The sequence below is a fragment of the Phoenix dactylifera genome, chromosome 5 (genome assembly GCF_009389715.1).
Source record: "Phoenix dactylifera cultivar Barhee BC4 chromosome 5, palm_55x_up_171113_PBpolish2nd_filt_p, whole genome shotgun sequence".
NCBI lineage: Eukaryota > Viridiplantae > Streptophyta > Magnoliopsida > Arecales > Arecaceae > Phoenix > Phoenix dactylifera.
This window is the reverse complement of record NC_052396.1, coordinates 7,580,465-7,600,303: the sequence shown is the minus strand read 5'-3', so window position 1 is coordinate 7,600,303 and position 19,839 is coordinate 7,580,465. Positions and strand designations below refer to the sequence as shown.

Sequence of the window (19,839 nt, the reverse complement as noted above, 5' to 3'; positions counted from 1 at the left end):
CAAGGACTTTTTCCGCAGAGGAATAGAAGAAAAACAAAGAAATAATGCAATCTAGAAGCAGAGACTAATTGCAGGAATAAACTTTCATTAATAATGGGGCCAATTTTTATAGTTGCAGAGCTCCTTCAAAAGACCGTTACTTCTAAAAGATCGTTGTCGAGGACTAGCCAAAGGCTTCCACTTTCTCCGAAAGTGTGGCATTCTCCAAATTGGAAGCAGAGACTACTTGCCGGAATAAACTATTATTAATAAAAGGGCTGAAAATACTAGGTCTTCAAGGCATTGCAATTTTTATAAGTTGCAGAGCTCCTTCAAAAGACCGTTTCTTTTAAAAGATCATTGTCGAGGACTAGGCAAAGGCTTCCATTTTCTTCGAAAGCGTGGCATTCTCCAAATTGGACGCAGAAATTACTTGCCAGAATAAACTGTCATTAATAAGAGAGCTGAAAGTACTAGGTCTTCAAGGCATTGCAATTTTTATAAGTTGCAGAGCTCCTTCAAAAGACCGTTTCTTCTAAAAGATCGTTGTCGAGGACTAGGCAAAGGCTTCCACTTTCTTCGAAAGCGTGGCATTCTCCAAATTGGACGCAGAGATTACCTGCCGGAATAAACTGTCACTAATAAAAGGGCTGAAAGTACTAGGTCTTCAAGGCATTGCAATTTTTATAAGTTGTAGAACTCCTTCAAAAGACCGTTTCTTCTAAAAGATCGTTGTCGAGGACTAGCCAAAGACTTCCACTTTCTTTGAAAGTGTGGCATTCTTCCTCTTGGATGAAGAAATCGCAGCTGATTTTTACTGAGGAGGCTATAGAATAGTCACTCCATCGCCATTCTGTAATGTCTTCCTCCTCTGATAGCGCCTAAGTTTATCATATTCTTCTTTTTTACTGAGGAGGCTTTAGAATAGTCACTCCATCGCCATTCTGTAATGTCTTCCTCCTCTGATAGCGCCTAGTCTTTGAATAGGGAGGTAAGTTTATCATATTCTTCTCCCTCTGCTACTCAGCCTTATCGATCTCATTGAGATTGGAGGCGCTGAAGAATTCAGCGACCGTGGTGTTGGGTTTCTTTGCGAGATGACATGGTGTTGGGTTTTTTTGCGAGATGACATGGTCTTGGGTTTCTTTGAATGGTTCGTCGCTTCCCCAAGCATCGTTCCAAAATGATTAAGGCTTTAGCAAATGGGAGGCAACCAGAGAAGTGAATTCTCCAATTTGCTAATGATTTTATATTATCCGTACCAACGTATTTTTGCCGAAGTAGCAGCTATTGGCCTATAAATAAGGCTTTAGCGCATCACTTCCCCACAACGGGAAAAATGGGTTCCCAGCGTCCTATGGCCTTTGCTTTACGAGCATTCTTAACTCTGCTTTGTTTCCAAAAGATATTATCTGGAGTCGAAGCATCAAATAAAGAATCAACTAGAGTAAGTTTCATGAATTATTATTTCATTGCAATTAATGCCATGGGCTCGTAGATTTTTCCCTTTTTTTAATTCTTTAGATGAAGGATTGTTTAAATCCCACCCGTTCTCATTTTATAAAAGAATATGTAGACGTAGTGCACTATGTGTTAAGTAGTAATTTGTAATTTTCTAGTTTGTGCAGAAGATATTTTTGACTGAATGTTCTCTAGCTTGAATGACTTTTTGTATTCCCTAGACTTTATGTTTTCTAGCTTGAATGACTCTATGTATTCCCTACACTTTGGAACTTGTTGAATCAGCTTAAATGATGTTCTAGAGTTATCTAAAAAAGAAAGAAGCAGTAGCTCTGTAATGAGCCCCCATTTTTGAATGAAAAGAAAACATTCTGAAGCAAATACATTCTTCTAGTCTTTTTTTATCCCACTTTGCTTTCGTTGCCTCCAACGAATTTGGTATTAGAGAGGACCTTTCTTCTCTAAAGAAGCACAAGGACCGAGAATGCCTTGAACTTTGACATCTTTCGAGCAGTTTACCTCAAATATACCATTGAATGATAAACCAAGGTCATAATCACTTGACTGGAAAATGTGTCGAAGTGAATCCTTGAAAACAGAATGACCAAAACTTTCTGCGAGCACAACAATTCCCCCACTCCTTTCAACTGCAACTTTGAGTTCTGCCACCCCAACCTGATCGAGTGCACATGCAAACAAATCCAATACGTGTCCTTGATGTACAAGCTGTTTTGAGAGCCCCTCATAGAACTTGACAGCTTTATTATAGAGTGGTGCAGAACCTTTATCTAGGTCTTTGTGTGAACGAATTGGCTCAGATAAATTCTTTGATACAATAGAGCCAGGTCCTTCTGTTGATGGGCCATCAACAAAGGCCATAATCCTTGCTCCTGAACCAGGTACACAAACCCCCAATAAACTAGCTGCAACACTTAATGCAGTGCTTGTGCATCTCGATGCACGCTGGTCTGATAGGACAGGCCGGCGCTCTGATCCCAAGCAAAAAATATAGCCTGACGTGCTTTTTCGATCATCAAGACTTCCTGCCCAATCACTATCAGTAAAATCAACCAGATTGCTATCTTCTGTGACAATATGTCAGCTATTGCAATGACTAAAAATCCAGTTTTTTATGCAAGATCAAAGCATATTGAGCTGCGTCATCATTTCATAAGGGATATGGTAAGGAAGAAGGAGATCTACTTAGAGTTCATTAACACTTATGATCTGCAGATGTTCTCACCAAAGCTGTATCTTCTGAGAAGTTTGAGCAGTTCAAAAAGTCTTTGAAAATTACAAATTAAGAGGGGGTGTTAAGAAGTAATTTGTAATTTTCTAGTTTGTGCAGAAGATATTTTTGACTGAATGTTCTCTAGCTTGAATGACTCTTTGTATTCCCTAAACTTTGGAACTTGTTGAATCAGCTTCATTGATGTTCTAGAGTTATCTTAAAAAAAAAAAGCAGTAGCTCTGATGTATCTAAAGGATTGTAATGAGCCCCCATTTTTGAATGAAAAGAAAACATTCTTAAGCAAATCCATTCTTCTAGTCTTTTTTATCCCACTTTGCTTTCGTTGCCCCGAGACTATGGCCTACCAGAAAAGAGTAAGAGGTTCTTTGCTTCTGGATTTCTGATCAGGCGTACATTGTGTACTTGGGAGAGAAAAAACATGAGGACCCTGACCTCGTCACCGCATCGCACCATGAGATGCTCGCTTCTCTTCTTGGGAGGTAACTTTGCTTCACGTATGGGCGCTGTTGTCTGTTTTTGGCCAAAACTTTTCTTTCAGATATTATAACAAATTAACTTAAGCTCGTCGCATTCCAGCAAGGAGGAAGCTCTCCAATCAATCGTCTACAGCTATAGGCATGGATTTTCTGGCTTCGCCGCAATGCTTACAGAATCACAAGCAAAGAATATTGCAGGTTTGACGTGTTTTGTCATCAAGTAGTATCTAAATTGAGCTGCCTGGATATAAGCTGTTAGTGCGTGTTTTCTCCTGCAGAGTTGCCTGAAGTCGTTAGCGTGATGCCAAATCGAGTGCATCGAATTCAAACGACTCGGAGCTGGGACTACCTTGGGCTAAACTATTACCAACCTACAGGATTACTCCCCAAGGCTAAATATGGAGATGGTGTGATCATCGGAGTTATCGATACAGGTCGGTCCCATTTCAACCAAGGTCTACTAAACTTTTCTAATGATTAGTAGGAAATAGCATATTCTGATGGCCAAGTATGCTTCTCAGGCATATGGCCAGAATCAAGAAGCTTTAGTGACCATGGGTATGGTCCCATACCATCACGTTGGAAAGGTAAGTGCGTGGTAGAACCTACATTTGGTGCCAACAACTGCAGTCGAAAGATCATCGGAGCTCGATATTATGCCAGAGGCGTCGAGGCGGAGGACCTCGTAGGTGAATACATGTCTCCCCGGGATTTCAATACTCATGGGACGCATACAGCTTCCACTGCAGCTGGTGTGCCGGTGGATAGCGTAAGCTTCCACGGCCTTGGTGCGGGGATGGTAAGAGGAGGCGCCCCTCGTGCTCGGTTAGCCATATACAAGGCATGCTGGGGCCAGTTAGGGCAATGCTCCGACTCCACGGTGCTCAAGGCATTTGATGATGCTATACATGATGGTGTGGATGTCATATCCCTGTCGCTCCATGGAGATGGATATCCTGCTGGTTCGTTGCCTGCAGTTATGAAGGGGATCACGGTGGCTTTCATTGCCGGAAACCAGGGGCCCGTGCCGCAGACTGTTAACAATGACGTCCCGTGGGTCATCACGGTAGCAGCAAGCTCGATCGACCGCTCATTTCCCACGGTCATCACCCTCGGAAACAATCAAAAGTTGGTGGTATGAGATTGCCACTCTGATTAGCGATTTTTCAAAGACTTTTATTGTATGTAAGACCGTAGACTAAAGTAACGTATCACGCTCGCATTGTAGAAGTATGAGGTTTTTTGTCTTTTTTTTTGGAAGGGCCAAGGAGCATTCTACAAACCAGACAAAGACCACCAGTTTAAAGAACTAGTCTATGGAGAAAGGTATGGTAGGAACAAAATTTTGGCCTCTGTAGTATGACATTAGTTTCACTGTCCGTGTAGTTATGCAATGTATCAGGGAGGGAGAAATGGGATAAAATAAAAAGAGTGGATGATAAGTTTTCTTTTTTTTTTTTTGTTTTGGATATATAAAAAACCGCCAATATGACTTGGGTTCTATAAAATTTGTTCCCTGGGTAGAAAGGTCCACAACTTATTGACGACAGCAGAGACCTTCAGTTAATGATAAAGGTTTGCTAATGCTTTCTTAAAAGATAAGGTTAGTTAATAAAGATATGAATCTCAAGTCTGACATGTATTGCACTCAAAACTGTTTGAAAGTAAAATTTTCCATTGAAACCTAAGACACAAAAGGGACCTTATGAAACTTTAGAGAGGGAAAGAAAAAACAGAGATGTATGATGAGTCCCATCTTTGTCCACCCATAAGAATGATAGAGAGATAACCCAATTCAAATTTTAAAGAAAAATATGACACAGTAAATGGTCATTAGAAATTGACATATGGGCATAGATAGAAACAAACTGATGAAGGACGAAAGACATTTTGGACTTCTGAAACCCTAACAAACAAGAATATTTCACTCTCTCTAGTCGAAGGGGAAAAAATTATTTATTGCTACTATATAAAGTATAAACTCAGACTGATAGCTGGGAAATTCATGGCAGCTGTGACGAGGAGGCTTTGAATGGTACTCACGTAGATGGGAAGTTTGTTCTGTGTTTCGATCCGCAAAATGTGTCTTCAACCATACCACGAGAAGTCATATACACAGCAATGGAAACCGTGCTGCGTGCTCGGGGCAAGGGTGTTATTTTTGCGCATTACACTTCATTCCTTATGGATTATCTTCTTTTATGGCAGGGTCTCCCATGTATTGCAGTAGACCTCGCGATTGGGCAGCAAATTGCAGAGTACATGGATTCTGTGAGGTGATATTCTCCTCTTGTTACCAACTTCAATCTTTTCGAGATAACTTTAGGAGTTCTTTAAAGATCTAATAGTTGATGATGATTTACAGGAAACCAATGGTGAAGGTAGAACCAACGCGTAGTGTTGTTGGGCAAGTGCAATCACCCAACGTCGCATCCTTCTCTTCCAGAGGGCCAAGTATATCATACCCTGAATTGCTCAAGGTACATTCAAGCATAGCCCATCTATCGTTCTATTTTTTGTTGTAGTTCTTTGATAGTTTACATCCCACTTTTATCATTAAAACATGGTGTGTGTGTGTGTGTGTGTGTGTCTTTTTTTTTTGAAATTTAAATAGCCTGATATTGCTGCACCTGGAACCAACATATTGGCCGCGGTAGGGGAGTCATATGGATTTGACACAGGAACCTCCATGGCATGCCCTCATGTGGCTGGGATAGCTGCATTGCTGAAATCATCGCATCCTGATTGGTCCCCTGCAGCTATTAAATCAGCAATTATCACTACAGGTACCTGGACTTTCAACTAAATAATTACGTCTCTCATCTTTTTGACATAGCATTGCACTTACGTGTGCTTGGTTGATGTTGAACATGAAGCATCCGTGACCGATGGATATGGACAGCCAATAGTGGCAGAGGGGGTTCCACGTAAGCTTGCCGATCCTTTTGACTATGGTGGGGGTCAAATCAACCCCAACAAAGCCATGGATCCTGGCCTTGTGTATGACATCACTCCTAAAGAGTACCTCGAGTTCTTTAACTGTAGTTTCGGCCTGCATGGTGGCTGCAACACCAAACAGAGACCTTTATATCACTTGAATCTTCCCTCCATTGCCATCCCTAATCTTCGAAAAACTGTGATGGTTCGGAGAACTGTCACAAATGTAGGCAAGTTTGACGCAGTCTACAAGGCAGCACTTCAAATCCCGCCCGGCATTAAGATGGTGGTGGAGCCTTCTGTTCTTGTTTTCAATGCTAGAAGCAAGGTTCGGACTTTTACTGTAACTTTCATGCCAACTCACAAGGAGCAAGGGGTCTACGGTTTCGGAAGCTTGACTTGGCATGATGGAACTCATTCTGTGAGGAGTCCGATCGCAGTTCGCACAACTATCGAAGACTTCTATGCAGACACCTTTTAAAAAATTCTAAACCTTGTGCAACCTGTTGGAGAATGTAATAAAATTGCAGGTTGCTAAGAATAAAAGAGAATCTTTACCGGTTCTCTAAGATTGTTTGAACTATTAATGTCGGATTTCAAGTCTCTTAAAATATAATATATTTGTGTGTTACTCGGGTTTTTACCTTGGAAGCATATATGGAATAAGCAATATCTTTGCTGGATCTTTGAGCTAATATTCACTTGCAATTTGCTGATGTGAGAGTATTCTGCATATTGACAGCAGTAGAAAGCATCCCTTAACAAAAAATTAATGCGTGTACACCGCTTGAAAATTTTGATTTTCTTTGCATGACCCTGCGTTTTGTATTTTACATGAATGCCTTTTTAATTTTTTATCTTTTCCTGTCGATGCCCTGGCCATTAACTATTGTTAACAACCATCAGCCAAAACTGTGATAAGAGTCATTTGATCATGGTTCAAGATTAACTTTTCAGAAGAAGTAGAGACACTACAGGAAAACTAACCTATCCCGAAGCTTTTTGGGACCTTTAGCGACGTTTATAAGCATCGTTTAAAGTACCGCTGACGCAAACAGAAGCGTCGCCAAAGCATCGACGATACCAGAGTGGCAAAAATTTTTGCCGACGCAGGACGAAAGCGTCGGCAAAAACCTGGATATGCCGACGCTTATAAAGCGTCGGCGATAACACGACGGACAAATTACTCATGGCTTTCCTCATGGTTTTCTCCGACGCTTTTAAACGTCGGCAAATCCAGGTAACGCCGGCGCTAATGTAAGCGTTTGAAGCGTCGGCATAAGCGTGCCGTAGTTGTGCCACGACGTCTTTTACCGACGCTTAAAAGCGTCGAAAATTGTATTTTTTTAAAAAAAATAAAAATACCAATTCATATTGTAAAACACATATTATAAAACATATATTATAATAATATAAACCTGTATTACATTGATACATTGACACAAACATCCAGATCATTCGAAATATGAATATTGTCATATCTGATTAAAAATTTGCTTAATAAGTTTCGAATTACAATGTACTCTGAAAAATAAGAAACATATACATATCAAACTCATAAAAAATAGTCTAGAAGGCATCAGGGACGGGATTCAGCTCCATCATTATCATCTCTACGAGCGTTTGAAGTATCAGGAATTTACAAAAAAAAAAAGAAACCTTAGAAGTTAGGAATAATGTGATACATTAACTCATATATCATAATTGATAATATGTAAAGTATTCAAATATATATAGTTATTTACCTGAGAATGGAGAAATCGTTATAACATGGATGAAATATTTGCAAGCTGAGACTGAAAATTTGCTTGGTTCTGCTTCATTTCTTCAATAGTTGCTTGAAGATGACGAACTTCTACAGTGTTACTACCTTCTCTGGCATTTCTTGTATACGTGCCTACTGAAGACAACTGAGTGGGGGTAACTCCAACGCCGTAACCCCTCACTCGACCATAACGATCTGGGCCCATCAATTCAGCGAGCACTTGAGATTCAATATGACTGGTCGCGTCGGATGATGACTCCCCGACGCGCTCTAAAATAAGATTTGTTGCCTTATCCTATATCTCTCAAAAGAAAAATTCAAATTAATGTATGCTAATAATAGAACAAAAGAAAATACAGCACAAGTCAAAGATGAATACATACAACTATATCTCTTGACTCCTCCCGAACAAAAAAAGGGATATTGATCCATTGCATTATTGTTGCATGTGCTGCTAAAAGTAGTCATATTAATACTGGATTTTGAGTAGATGAAACTGCGTGTATTGTGTTGTAATACTGGAATGCATTCTTTCTGGAAAATGATGATCCAAGAGACCTTGTGTCTTCTTTTTCTCCAAATCTCATGTTATGTTGTTTACAGGATCTACTTGATGAATCGTGTGATCTAGCATCTTGTATGCCTAGGAAAAGGTCGAAATTCACATTAAATATTTGTGTATTTGGTCCAATTTGCTCCTATGTGGCAATAACATTCCATGCTATATTACGGGCAGCTATTATTATTCTAATCCAGCTCAGGGAGTAATGATTTTGGCATGCTAATATAAGCACTAATATTTGGATTAGTATAGTACAAATATACTAATATAATAAGATTCTTCCGAAAATGGTACTATCTTCTGTGAAGGTACTATCTTTCTGTGAAGGCAGAACACTTTCCATGAAGAATTCAAAGATGATTTAAACAGGTATATATTTAAACAGGAATTCAAAGATGATGCCAATTCACTCCCAAAATGACACCTGGGTTCGGCACCAAGGATGAGTGAGAGGAAGTTAAAGAGTCAAGTGATGCCATGAGTGGGTGTCTTGAGCTTTTTCTTCTTCTTTTTGGGGGAAGCCTATGGGTGTTAATAGTATTGTCCACTTCCACATGGAAAGCTTGTACGATGATGAAAAGCTTGGGTAGGTCCAGTGGCATGTGTCTCTAATCATAACAGATGGATGGATAATATGCATGGAACAATAACAAAAGGGAATAACATCCCAATGGACACCAACACAATTATGGGGTGTGCAATTTCCTGGTGCGTCCAAGTCTCCTCTACATAGATAGGGCTGGAAATGAACTCCATTCTTACTCCAAACACAAGCAATCTTGATCAATCGCATGGTCAAAAGGAAATGGATACAGAAAGGCACACACATTTAACGAACCCATGCGAGAATAAACTTAGAATTTCACTTTCTTCCAGTGTACTTTTTATTCTCAGCATAATTCAAATAACAAAAGCTGAAGGAATCCTCTCTGCGACCATAATGTCAAAGTATCCATCATTGGTTTATATTTGTATCCATGAAGAAGGTCTTCTTCATGGATACAATTTCCATGAAGAATTCAAAGATGATTTAAACAGGCATATATTTAAACAGGAATATTCTTATAAAATTGTATATATACAGAAGGAATGTTAGACACTAATCTTCATGTTAACAGAGAGTATAAGGATCATGCAATTAATAAATGTTAACAGAGAGTATGAGGATCACCTACCTCAGTCGATGGCGAGGTCGACGGCGGCGGAGTAGCTAGGGCTTGGGATGGAGGTGAGATGTCGGCATGCAGCTAGGGCATCGACCAAGAGAGGATGAGGAGAGGGGGTCGGGCGAGCGTTAAAAACAAGAAGAAAACAAAGAGGAGGAGGAGGAGGAAGAGAAGGAGGAGGAGGAGGCTTACCTCAGACGACGGCGAGGTCGACGGCGGCGGAGAAGCGGGATCTTCGATCGCCGATCGGGGCTAGGGATGGAGGTGAGATCTGATCAGTTTGATATCGGCGCGCAGCTAGGGCATCGATCGAGAGAGTATGAGGAGAGGGGGCCGAGCGAGCGTTAAAAACAAGAACAAAACAAAAAGGAGGAGGAGGAGGCTTACCTCAGACGAGGGCGAGGTCGACGGCAACAGGGAAGCTAGGGCTCGCGATGAAGGTGAGAAGTCGGCAGTGGGGAAGCTAGGGCATCGACCGATAGAAAATGAGAAGAAGGGGCCCGGCGAGCGGTTGGGGGGTTTAATGTTTTCTAACGACGTTGATAAGCGTCGTCGTTTCCAATATTTTAACGACACTTTAGAGCGTCGTCGTTTTTTGAGATTTACCGACGCCAGGTAAAAGCGTCAGCAAAGGTTGGCGTTGAGCCAAACTTTTCCGATGCTTTCCCTTAGCGTCGGAAAAACATAGTCGGTAAAACTTATAATTGTTGTAGTGAAAATAGAAGTAGAAATAATAATGCCAGTCTCTAATCCACTAGTGGACGCCATTTAATGCTCAGAGATATGTATGTTACTTTGCTAGAAAAAGAGATGATTTTCTAAGCAAGTGGACCAGAAAATGTTGGGTGCTCATGCAAAACATAAAAGTATCATATACACAAAATTAAAACTTGGAGAGGAGCATATGCAAGAAAAAAAAAAGGTAATGGTAATAATACAATGTAGTTATAATTTTTTTAAAAAAATAAAAGAAAGATGGAAGAGCACGACCTCTAATTTCACATACATGACTAGAGAATTTATCCATCTTGAGAAGCACCCCTAGAAGTTGGAACACAGCTCCCCCCAACAAGAAAGAGAGGTGCAACTGCAAGGCTACAGTTCAATTTGTGGAACACATTTTACAATTAGTTAATCCTTGTAGCTACCCACAATCAACAAGTTATCATTCAAATTAGTGCTCTCACATATCAACTTCAAAATCCACTCAAGCCCCGTGCCCCACAACTGCACTATAGAGCATCTTCTTTGTCGACCAAAAAGAGAGGCATCTTCTTAGTGCTTGGAGCCAAACACGCCATTCTAGTGCTGTGGGGATATCCATTCATCCGTGTTCACACGCATGGCCTCCATTTAGAGGACTTGTCCCAACTGTGCCAAGTAGATTTGCCTGGAACGGACCGGACCGCAGCAGGCAATCATCAAAGTTGGAAACCATCTTATTATGAAGACCAATGAGACCGTATATTTAGTCTTATATTAATTATATACTAAATAGATTTTAGATATTTATATAGAATTAATAAATCTAAATAATATTTTTCGATTAGTTTTTTTAGATAAGATATTAAGTTATCATACTTGCCATATTTGTTGGAATATCATGGATTATGTCACTATATTTTGGAAGACAAGATCTAGTCCATAGAACATTATTTAATTGAACATGGGACAACATCAAGGTCCCTCATCAATATTTTGAGGGCAGCCTTATTAAAAGATGGGAAAGATTAGATTGGACTTTTATATATATGTATACTAATGTTGTTTTTTTTTTTTTTTTTTTTTTTTGAGAAAGTGGTGAGCAACGACCATCATTTAGAGCAAAATTCAGTACAGCATCATACTCTTGCATATAACATGTATAACTGTCACTAAAAATTCTCTTTTCTTCTCATGTAATAAGTTTCATTGCACTAAATGATAGTTTTTTAATGCAAGCCCACCCACAATCCAACCTGAGAACTGATTAACAATTGACCAAGTCATCTAACAAATGGGTTGAGTTGAGCGGACAACGACATAGCTTTGTCCAATGTAAACACCCCAAGGAATTTAATGTCAAGTTAATTGCAAGATAGCGGGCGGTAAAGCTGTCCTACCTTGTCCTGATATGTATCCTAGAGGAATATCACAAGGCAGGATCCCAGCCTACGGTCATACACATTGCTAGCTTAGCTAAAGGAGTCGTTTTCAAGGTTCGTGCAATGATGCTCAATATGAGCAATCAAGGTGTTTTTGAATGCCGAGAAAAGTCTTGATATTTAATGAATTTATGTGCACTTCTCATGTTTTACGCCATGATATTGTAATAATGGCGTGTTTGGTTCTGCAATCAAATCTCCTAAACCTCTTAAAATCATGAATTTAAAAAAATATACATACTTTTGGTGGAATTTTTCGTACTTACATTCTCATCTCTTAATCATCTATATTCTCCATCCCGCTATGTAACTTTCTCATTTTGACTGCCGTACATGTTTTAGAATATATTAACTTTACTAGTTTGAAAATTTTAAATCAAATAAAAGATGAAGTCATGAAACCTACACACACAATCTTAAAGCATATAAACTGGTATTTTCTGAAGTAATATTTTATTCATCTCAGTTTCTGGAGTAGAAACGAGAGCAGTATGGGATAGTATCAGTTATGCAGGGTTAGTCCTAAAAGCTGACCATATTGATCTCCAGAGCGACTTAGCGATTGTTATTGGATGGATTTGGAGACAGACCCAGCTGGTGGATGTCTTGAGGATAGCTATGAGTTGCACTGCATTCTGGCCATTTATATCTATCGGTGGACGAATAGCCACTGTGAATTGGATAGCTTTCTATACGGCTTAGCACTTCAGTGATACTTTGTGGCTTGAATTTGTATCTATTCCTTTTCTATTTCGTCATGTTTTATATATTTGATTATACGAATACAAGCTGCTTGAGAATCAGCCGTTGTCGCAATTGAATCAAAAGGAACTGCACATTCACAATGGCAAGAGCAAGACATTTCGACGAATGGCTTCACATTTTTCATAAAATTTACGGATTTTAATTTACAATTATTATTGATAAAATTATTTTAAGCTTGTAATACCCATGAAAAAAAAAAAGAAAAAAAAAAAGAAAAAAAAAAAGAAAGAGAGACGGGCCGGCCCGAAAAGACCGGGCCCATCTCCCTTTTAAGATCGTGCCCTAGGCACGATCGTGGTAGAGAGGGGTGCGGGAGAGAGGGCGGCGGCAGCGTTAGGGGGGTTGATCGCCGGATGAGACGAGCGCCGGAGAGAGGATCCGGCCGGCCGCAGGGCAACCTCTTTCCTTCGGTGAAGATCCCCACAAGAAGAGATCTTGGAGCCGTGCGCGTTGATCCGGTTTACTCGCGGTTTCTCCTCCGATTCCTCGCCGGAAAAGTCGCCGGAACACCCATCGGACTGAGGTAAGCGTGAATCCTTCCCTTGCGTTTCATTTGCTAGCTTTTCGGGCGGTGTTGATGGGGATTTGGCCGGTGAGATCGTCGGAGAAGGATCCGAAACAGGGGTACCCTGTTTCGGCTTCCCTTTTCGGATCTTGCCGCCGGCCGCCGGCCGCCGGGATTGGCCGAGAACCATGGCATTGTGGTCGGTCGGGACTGTGAGAGAATTATTTTGGGATTTCTAGGGTTTATTGGAGAAGGGGAGAGATGGATCCGGGGTCTTCTTCCTCGTGATCCCATCCTCTCCTCCTCTTCCCCTCGTCGGTTGGCCACCGGCGGCGGCGACGGCGGCTGGGTGTCGTCGGTTGGGGGCCGAGCCACCATCACGGTGGCCTTTCCGTGGAAGAAATGGAGGAAGGGGGAGGGGTCTGTGTCGGTTGGAAAGAAGAAGAAGGAGAAGAAGAAGAAGAAAAAGGAGGGAAAATAATAATATAATAATAATAATAAGAGAAGAAGAAAAAGAAGAAGAGGAAGAGACTTCTTCCTCTCTCTTTCTCTTAGCCGGTTACCATCGCCGGCGACTGCAGCAGGGGCGGCCGGCGATGGTTCGGCCAATGGTGGCCGAGGGTGGGGAGGTGAGGGCACAGCCACCCCGGCTGTTGCCCTTGGACCAAAGAGGTGGAGGAAGAACCCTTCTCTATCATCCACCCTTCTTTTGGTCTTTTCATCGGGACCGGCCATCGTCGCCGGCGTGGCAGCGGCCATGGCTGGCGACGACATGGGCCGGTGGTACAAGGGTGGGAGTCGGGCCACCCCGACTGCCCTAGACTTGGAGAGATTGAGATGTTTGGAGATCTGGTTATGGACCCCATAGTAAATATCAATTATGGTTTGGAATATTTAAATATTAAATGATTTAGTTTGTGATTTGTAATTGATGTTGTAGAGGAAGAGTCGGCAGAGCCAGGAGGTTTTGATCAGGAGACTCAGCACCCCAGCGCGTAGGTTGTGATTCGGACTGTGTTTGAGTCAGTCTACAATTTCGGTAAGAATCCTTGTACGCCAATCCTACATGATATACATATTTTTGCACTATATATGTTTGATATGCTATGATCCAGACAAAGCAAAATAGTTTTATATTTAATTATATTTTGATCGTGTTGGCTTGTGGTTGGTAGTGTGATGGATGCTTGTATGTGTATAACTTATACCTGCATAATTGAATTTATGGATGTGGTGGTATGGACTAACCATGTTATAGCGATTGCCCTGTCACGGGCCGGAAACGTGACCCTGGTTAGTCTAGGCCGGAAATAAAGTGGAAAAGGGAATGGATGTGTGTTTGTGAATTGATTAAATGAACAGGGACTTTGGGCTTATCTCGTTATTATTGATTGCCCCATCACAGGCTGGAAATGTGATATTATCGATTGCCCCGTCACAGGCTGGAAATGTGATACCATCGATTGCCCCGTCACAGGCTGGAAATGTGATACTATCGATTGCCCCGTCACAGGCTGGAAATGTGATACTATCGATTGCCCCGTCACAGGCTGGAAATGTGATACTATCGATTGCCCCGTCACAGGCTGGAAATGTGATACTATCGATTGCCCCGTCACGGGCCGGAAACGTGACCGGGATGTAGCCCAAAGTCGGAAAGATAATTGATCCGGATCAAGTTAATATAGAATGGAAAGAAAAAGCATTGAAAACATTAATGAAGATTTATGAGCTATCGTATGCTATATCATTCTTGCGTGGTTGGACTTTCATTGATATTTGACGTACATACTTATATTGATTATTTGAGTCTTTTGATAGCCGGTTTATGATTTCATGAAATGTGCATCGATTTGTCGTGGCTTTCAAATTCGTATTATTATTGTGTTGGTATGGATGTGTAGGGATTCTTACTGGGCTGTAAAGCTCACCCCCTTTTCTTCTTTTTCTTTACCAGAGTTGCAGGTTGCATAGTTTTGGATGGGATGGGCGCAGAGTGCGAGCACCAGAGTCATTAGTTAGTTAGTTGTTTATCCTTCTTTGATGTCGATGAACATTTGAAGAGCTCGTAATTGAACTAATTTGTTTATTTGGACATGTCGGATTTGTCTATTTGAATTTCTAAATTAGTTGTGGATTTATTGGAATTCCTGTTAATCATAGGCCTTGCATGATCTTTAGGGCACTGCTCTAGGGCTCATGCGGCCGGTCGCGTACCGGACCCGGGTGCTGGGTTCGGGGCGTGACAGAGTGGTATCAGAGCCAGAGGTCTCGAGTTCGAAACCCAGGCATCGCGTTGGGGGGGGAATGTTGGACATACTCGGCCGCTGTGCGGGCCATACCCGCGGGGTCCCTGAGCAGCACAGGGAGGGTTACTGTCAGCATGTCCTGCCGCCTGCCAACGGCGATGGCCTAGTTAGTAGGTGGGTCATACCGAGGGTCCCTGAACCCATGGCGAGGCCAGGTCGGAGTCCGGGGTTGGGCGAGGCCTTGGTCGGAGTCGACTCGTGGCGCTGCCTTTGGTGGGTTTAAGGAAATAGAGTTGCGCCTTCACTAACACCGGTCGGTTTTGGTGTAATGGTAGCGCTTGATCCTGACAATTGGTATCAGAGCTTAAGGTTAAGGTATCCCAGGGTTTATGTTCAGGTGAGTGTGAGTGGAGAATTATGATAGAAAAACTATCAGAGTCTTGGTTTATAATCATATGAGATTGTAACAGAAATGATATTGTAATCTAAGATTTAAGACCACTAGGGACTATGGCCTTAATGGCATTAGAGTTTGACGTTTAAGACCATTGGGGATAGTGACAAAATTGGAATTTAAGCATATGTTTAAGATCACTCGGGATTTAAGACCACTGGGGACTGTAGCATAAGTGGCATCAGTGTTTGTGGTTTAAGATCATTGGGATTAGTGACAAAATTTGAACCCAAGCATAAGATTAAGATCACTTGGGTTTGCGACAGAAATATATCATAGCTTAAGGTTATGATCACTAGGGACATGACAATTAGATTCAGTGCTTAAGGTGTAAGATCACTGGGCATTGTGATAAAACGTATGCATCAGGTTTGGTTTTCGATGAGTGTGGAAGAAAAGTATAAATTGTCTTTGATCATGATAAGAGAGGTTTGACCTAAGATAAGTGTAGGAAGGTCAACAATGGCATATCGGTTATACGATGTTTAGATATTATTTAAATGATTTGAAAGATCAAATTTGATGTGGGTTTTGATGTGATCATACTTTTGGTTTTGCTGCTAATTATTAGAGTGAGATTTGTACGTTGATTTAGTATTGGAGTAAGCTAAGGAGATTTCATAATATTGAAAGGAACGTTCTTCGAAGTTGAAAATGTATGTGGATTATATCTGGTGTTGGCATGTTGGATATTGCAAATAGGTCTATTTCCTATGGATGTATTTGATTATTTTGAGGCCATAGAGTATGCATATTGATGGGAGAATTCTAATTATTTGAATTCTCATGTTTGGTTTGGGCTCCTGAATTTTTCTTATAATTGTAGAAGACTAATTGATGTGTTAATTTAAAACTCAAGCCTAGGTTTAAGATTTGAGCAGGGATCTTTTGTCATTATTGATGAAGCCACTAATAAATGTCATATTGAGTAGAGACTTCGGTCATGAGATGCTTACATGAATTATCAAATATAGCATTACTGATGGATGTTAAGAATCTTGGTGAAGGAAGATCGGGAGATCGATCGAGTTAAATTCTAATCATAGTGTATTGGTTCAATGACTTCTAACCCATTGAATTTGAAATAAATTCTGTCGGAAGGAAAATCAAAGTAGATTTTCTAATTAAATTGCAAAGAGAATACAAGAATTACCCCCTTTAAATCAAACCTAGATATTTTGGATTCTAAAAAGGTTGTGGAGATGACAGAGTGACCTTAAACTTGACTAAAGGATCGGGGGTTAGTTATGGTATGTACACTCTATATAAATTGAGGACAAAAAAATCTAGAGGTTTTGCTCTAGTTCTATTTGGAAATTTAAAATTTGGATTTTCTTAGTCTCGATGCAAAGTGATACTTTGGTCAGAAATCATTTTGTGACTTTAGAGAATTTGATGAGTTAGATCAGAGTGCGCAGCGGAAGTGTAGTGGTTTGACTAATATTTTGAAACTGGTTAAGATCATTAATATTTGATCTAAAAGGCATTATGATGAAATACTTGAGTTAGTTTCAGGAGAATGTTGTTGATTCTATGGATGTTCTAAAGGTAGCTACGTAATTCTCACCAGTGGATTCTCCTATTGTTGACAACTTTTGGGAGAATCTTGGGCATGTTAAATTTAGCATTTACGAATGATGATTCTTTGGTTGGTCTTAGACTTGGAATGTTTTAACATTGATCTCTTATTTGTTGGAATGATGTGGGAGAAAAAAAAGAAAAATGATTGTAGAATATTAAGAGCATTTGATACTAAAAAAAAAAAAAAAAAAATTCTCCTATTTCTGTCAAGCCAATTATGATCTCTGTGTAGAATCAAAAGAAATTAATTTCTTTGGGATATAATTATGACAGTTTAATCCAAGGTTGGGAATTTGGAATTCTTTTGAAGGAGATCAAAAGAACTTAATACGTGTGGTAAATAGAAAGGATCAAGTTTTGAGATGCTGTGATTTTTGTATGTCAAAATCTTGTGAGTAGTTACTCCGCGAGGGAGACTATTTAAGATCTCAGGGATGATATGATGGATGCATATTTTTAAAGTTTGAGGCTTCAAGTAAGTTAATTTCGAGGACGAAATTTTTTTAAGGGGGAGAGTATGTAATACCCATGAAAAAAAAAAAGAAAAAAAAAAGAAAGAGAGACGGGCCGGCCCGAAAAGACCGGGCCCATCTCCCTTTTAAGATCGTGCCCTAGGCACGATCGTGGTAGAGAGGGGTGCGGGAGAGAGGGCGGCGGCAGCGTTAGGGGGGTTGATCGCCGGATGAGACAAGCGCCGGAGAGAGGATCCGGCCGGCCGCAGGGCAACCTCTTTCCTTCGGTGAAGATCCCCACAAGAAGAGATCTTGGAGCCGTGCGCGTTGATCCGGTTTACTCGCGGTTTCTCCTCCGATTCCTCGCCAGAAAAGTCGCCGGAACACCCATCGGACTGAGGTAAGCGTGAATCCTTCCCTTGCGTTTCATTTGCTAGCTTTTCGGGCGGTGTTGATGGGGATTTGGCCGGTGAGATCATCGGAGAAGGATCCGAAACAGGGGTACCCTGTTTCGGCTTCCCTTTTCGGATCTTGCCGCCGGCCGCCGGCCGCCGGGATTGGCCGAGAACCATGGCATTGTGGTCGGTCGGGACTGTGAGAGAATTATTTTGGGATTTCTAGGGTTTATTGGAGAAGGGGAGAGATGGATCCGGGGTCTTCTTCCTCGTGATCCCATCCTCTCCTCCTCTTCCCCTCGTCGGTTGGCCACCGGCGGCGGCGACGGCGGCTGGGTGTCATCGGTTGGGGGCCGAGCCACCATCACGGTGGCCTTTCCGTGGAAGAAATGGAGGAAGGGGGAGGGGTCTGTGTTGGTTGGAAAGAAGAAGAAGGAGAAGAAGAAGAAGAAGAAAAAGGAGGGAAAATAATAATATAATAATAATAATAAGAGAAGAAGAAAAAGAAGAAGAGGAAGAGACTTCTTCCTCTCTCTTTCTCTTAGCCGGTTACCATCGCCGGCGACTGCAGCAGGGGCGGCCGGCGATGGTTCGGCCAATGGTGGCCGAGGGTGGGGAGGTGAGGGCACAGCCACCCCGGCTGTTGCCCTTGGACCAAAGAGGTGGAGGAAGAACCCTTCTCTATCATCCACCCTTCTTTTGGTCTTTTCATCGGGACCGGCCATCGTCGCCGGCGTGGCAGCGGCCACGGCTGGCGACGACATGGGCCGATGGTACAAGGGTGGGAGTCGGGCCACCCCGACTGCCCTAGACTTGGAGAGATTGAGATGTTTGGAGATCTGGTTATGGACCCCATAGTAAATATCAATTATGGTTTGGAATATTTAAATATTAAATGATTTAGTTTGTGATTTGTAATTGATGTTGTAGAGGAAGAGTCGGCAGAGCCAGGAGATTTTGATCAGGGGACTCAGCACCCCAGCGCGTAGGTTGTGATTCGGACTGTGTTTGAGTCAGTCTACAATTTCGGTAAGAATCCTTGTACGCCAATCCTACATGATATACATATTTTTGCACTATATATGTTTGATATGCTATGATCCAGACAAAGCAAAATAGTTTTATATTTAATTATATTTTGATCGTGTTGGCTTGTGGTTGGTAGTGTGATGGATGCTTGTATGTGTATAACTTATACCTGCATAATTGAATTTATGGATGTGGTGGTATGGACTAACCATGTTATAGCGATTGCCCTGTCACGGGCCGGAAACGTGACCATGGTTAGTCTAGGCCGGAAATAAAGTGGAAAAGGGAATGGATGTGTGTTTGTGAATTGATTAAATGAACAGGGACTTTGGGCTTATCTCGTTATTATTGATTGCCCCATCACAGGCTGGAAATGTGATATTATCGATTGCCCCGTCACAGGCTGGAAATGTGATACCATTGATTGCCCCGTCACAGGCTGGAAATGTGATACTATCGATTGCCCCGTCACAGGCTGGAAATGTGATACTATCGATTGCCCCGTCACAGGCTGGAAATGTGATACTATCGATTGCCCCGTCACATGCTGGAAATGTGATACTATCGATTGCCCCGTCACGGGCCGGAAACGTGACCGGGATGTAGCCCAAAGTCGGAAAGATAATTGATCCGGATCAAGTTAATATAGAATGGAAAGAAAAAGCAT

At 41.5% G+C, this 19,839-nt stretch overlaps 1 protein-coding gene across 1 annotated transcript; it reads left to right on the top strand.

Moving 5' to 3' along the window:
• Positions 1–1,318: 1,318 nt before the first annotated feature.
• LOC120110935 (subtilisin-like protease SBT3.5) lies at positions 1,319–6,645 on the top strand. The gene is made up of 10 exons (XM_039126978.1): positions 1,319–1,426; positions 3,080–3,171; positions 3,269–3,366; positions 3,447–3,602; positions 3,690–4,303; positions 4,430–4,494; positions 5,181–5,444; positions 5,534–5,648; positions 5,783–5,954; positions 6,045–6,645. The coding sequence occupies exons 1-10, from the start codon at positions 1,319–1,321 to the stop codon at positions 6,584–6,586; spliced, it is 2,226 nt and encodes a 741-aa protein (XP_038982906.1). The 3' UTR covers positions 6,587–6,645.
• Positions 6,646–19,839: the final 13,194 nt, after the last annotated feature.